Source organism: Alosa pseudoharengus, unplaced genomic scaffold (assembly GCF_046254945.1).
Source record: "Alosa pseudoharengus isolate Yale_2024_CS ecotype anadromous, Long Island Sound unplaced genomic scaffold, YU_APseudo_1.1 YU_APseudo_1.1_scf_7, whole genome shotgun sequence".
Classification (NCBI taxonomy): Eukaryota; Metazoa; Chordata; class Actinopteri; order Clupeiformes; family Clupeidae; genus Alosa; species Alosa pseudoharengus.
Genome location: NW_027468859.1, coordinates 4,174,621 through 4,177,120, shown reverse-complemented (window position 1 = coordinate 4,177,120; position 2,500 = coordinate 4,174,621). Strand labels below are relative to the sequence as shown.

Genomic DNA, 2,500 nt, shown 5'->3' with positions numbered 1-2,500 from the left:
TGCACACCTCACTCCCAGGACCACAGGAGCCCAGTGATAACAGTACTAACTCACAGCGGTTCAGGAAGACATCAATGTTCTTGTTCTTGCGCAGCGCAGGGTAGTTCAGATCCAGCGCCAGAGCGTTCACAGAGTCCTGTGGGGGCAAGGAGGAATAACCAGCTCAGAAATAACCTCCAACAAACCTTTATGAAACACGTTGTGTACAAAAGACATTGCACACGTGTTGTCATTGATGTATTCCTTCAAGCTTTATGGAACTTTGACACGATATACACCAGGGGTGTAGTCTACATGATACGCAGGATTATGCAGTATACCCACTTAAAAAGCATTACCATCTCAGTATACCCACTAGACAAGGATAGGTAGTTTTTCTCCATTGGTTTGGCTAATTTATTGAAACAGAAATTACATTCTCATAACATGGACAAACCTCCAAACTACTTGGCAATTGTTCACAACAGAATTGGATTTCTCATTCATTTATCAAACTGCAAATGTGTTAGTACATGTCTCAATGTCTCACTACATCTTTGCAAATGATTAAGTACAGGTAGCCTCCATATAGCACAATTTCCAAGTGAATAGATCTTGTTGATCTAAACTGATTGTCGATTCTCAGTCTAATGGTTGTTCTCTCCAAAACATGTCAGCATCATTTCATTGTATATATATATTATTTTTTTATTATTATTATTTATTTATTTATTTTTTTACAGCACTGTAGGCTACATATAATTTTCCTTGTTTGTTGTTTATGTGCTTATATTGCACTATATTGCACTACATTTTGTTTTTACAGTTTTTCTCTGTCACTTTGGTACATTTCTCAGATCAGAACTGAAATTCTCAAAACTACCTGTTTATTCTTCGCATCATTGTGTCACTTGTGCACATCAAAAAAGCAGTTTCTCATTTCTCTATTCTTACCGTAAAATCCTATTTTTTTTTCTTTTTCCATTTTATACACAATTATATTCTGTTAGCTAGACAAAAAACGAGTACAGTAACCATTGTCAATGAAGGACTGGGCTAAGACTGAGAGGTGGACATGAGAGATATTTCAATGGTGACAAAACAGATAAGGGACTGTTCGTTATTTATGGACGGGGCCACCGTAGGGATTTTGAGTGCTTCAATCAAAAATTGCATGACCATCCCCTGTCTGCAAGAAAATTTTCAACGACCCTCCAGCAGCATTTTCAAAAAAGACATGACCCTCCCCGGCCAATTGCCGATCCCTTCCGCCCACGCTCTTAATAGCTATAAAAACACATTGCTTTGGGGTACCGATCTAAAATCAACCTCTGCTTTCTGATCTTACACATCACACTTCACCAAGATGGTGGCCATTTCAGTAGATTTACTCACTAACATTGTTGTGGAAACACAGTAAGCATGGAAACTAAATGCACAGTTCCTGCAACTGCATTAGCCTACTTGAAAAGTTACTCCTCTAGTAAGTATTCACATGAAATAAAACAATAAAAGATTGAGACCATTCAACAAAGCACACTGGGTAATAACAAATTCAACACATTAACTTGTTGCTATGGACTCGTCTCTACGCTTCCTCAGTCAATGTAAAGCTACTGAAGCTGAACATTATCCAAAACTCAATTTCTCAGACGAGCGTCAATTTGGGAGCTTGCTACACCTTCTCAAATGACTTGAAAAGGCCGTTTGCACAATTTCACAAATAATCACAGGGACCGAAAAATACCTAACATGCCAACTTTTTCCGGGTTTATCATTTTAACTTTTCCCCGCTGTCTTGCCGTTTTAATATTTTCCCGTAGAATATCCCATATTACTCTCATAACATTAGTCCTGCATTCTGGCCTGTCTCTGTGTTGTCCTGTTGTTACCCCTTGCCCTTACAGTGAAACAGATGTATTCAAATCATCGTTTTGCTTGCTTGAATGCGAACTCAGAGTGATGTTAACCTAGGCCTATTTAAGTTAACGACGTGATTGTCGTGAGAGCACGATTCATTGGCGCTTGCAGTGTTCGGCCGTAGGCTATGTCTACGTGCACACCGGCCAGGCTACTCAGCCACGAGTAGACAAAGAATTCCCCCTGTATATTCACTCCAAGTTGGCCTACATAACTTACCAACTCCACACTGTAGACCATAAACTGGCTATTTGTATTTGTATTTGTTCAACTTTATGAAGCAGAATTACGCACTACTACTTGGAACGTAACACATTGTTGTTGGCAGGAGAGAGAATCTGCCAACCATCCTGCCAGCCATTGTGAGAAGCGAATGACAAGGTCAATTGGTAGAATTGCTTGTCAAAACGTTAGGAGCTGGATGTGTGGATGAATGAAGCACAAGTATGCTTTATGTTAAGCATGCACACTGTTTAAAGTTAGACTACACGGTAAAGTAGGCTACTTTTTTGCTCCAACCCTTCCAACGTTAATGGGGACGAATGTTGACATTTTCCGTATTTTGCGTGAGAACCCCGGGAAATCTCCCTTATATTTTCAT

The 2,500-nt window shown here is 39.6% G+C and overlaps 1 protein-coding gene across 3 annotated transcripts in view; it reads right to left on the bottom strand.

The window, feature by feature from the left end:
• The window catches only part of LOC143110206 (rho-associated protein kinase 2-like), a 55,606-nt gene that overhangs the window by 45,744 nt on the left and 7,362 nt on the right, over positions 1-2,500 (bottom strand). For all 3 annotated transcript variants that reach the window (XM_076273091.1, XM_076273089.1, XM_076273090.1), the window contains exon 2: positions 55-136. In XM_076273091.1, the coding sequence (XP_076129206.1) occupies positions 55-136 (82 nt within the window). The remainder of the gene's footprint in view (positions 1-54; positions 137-2,500) is intronic.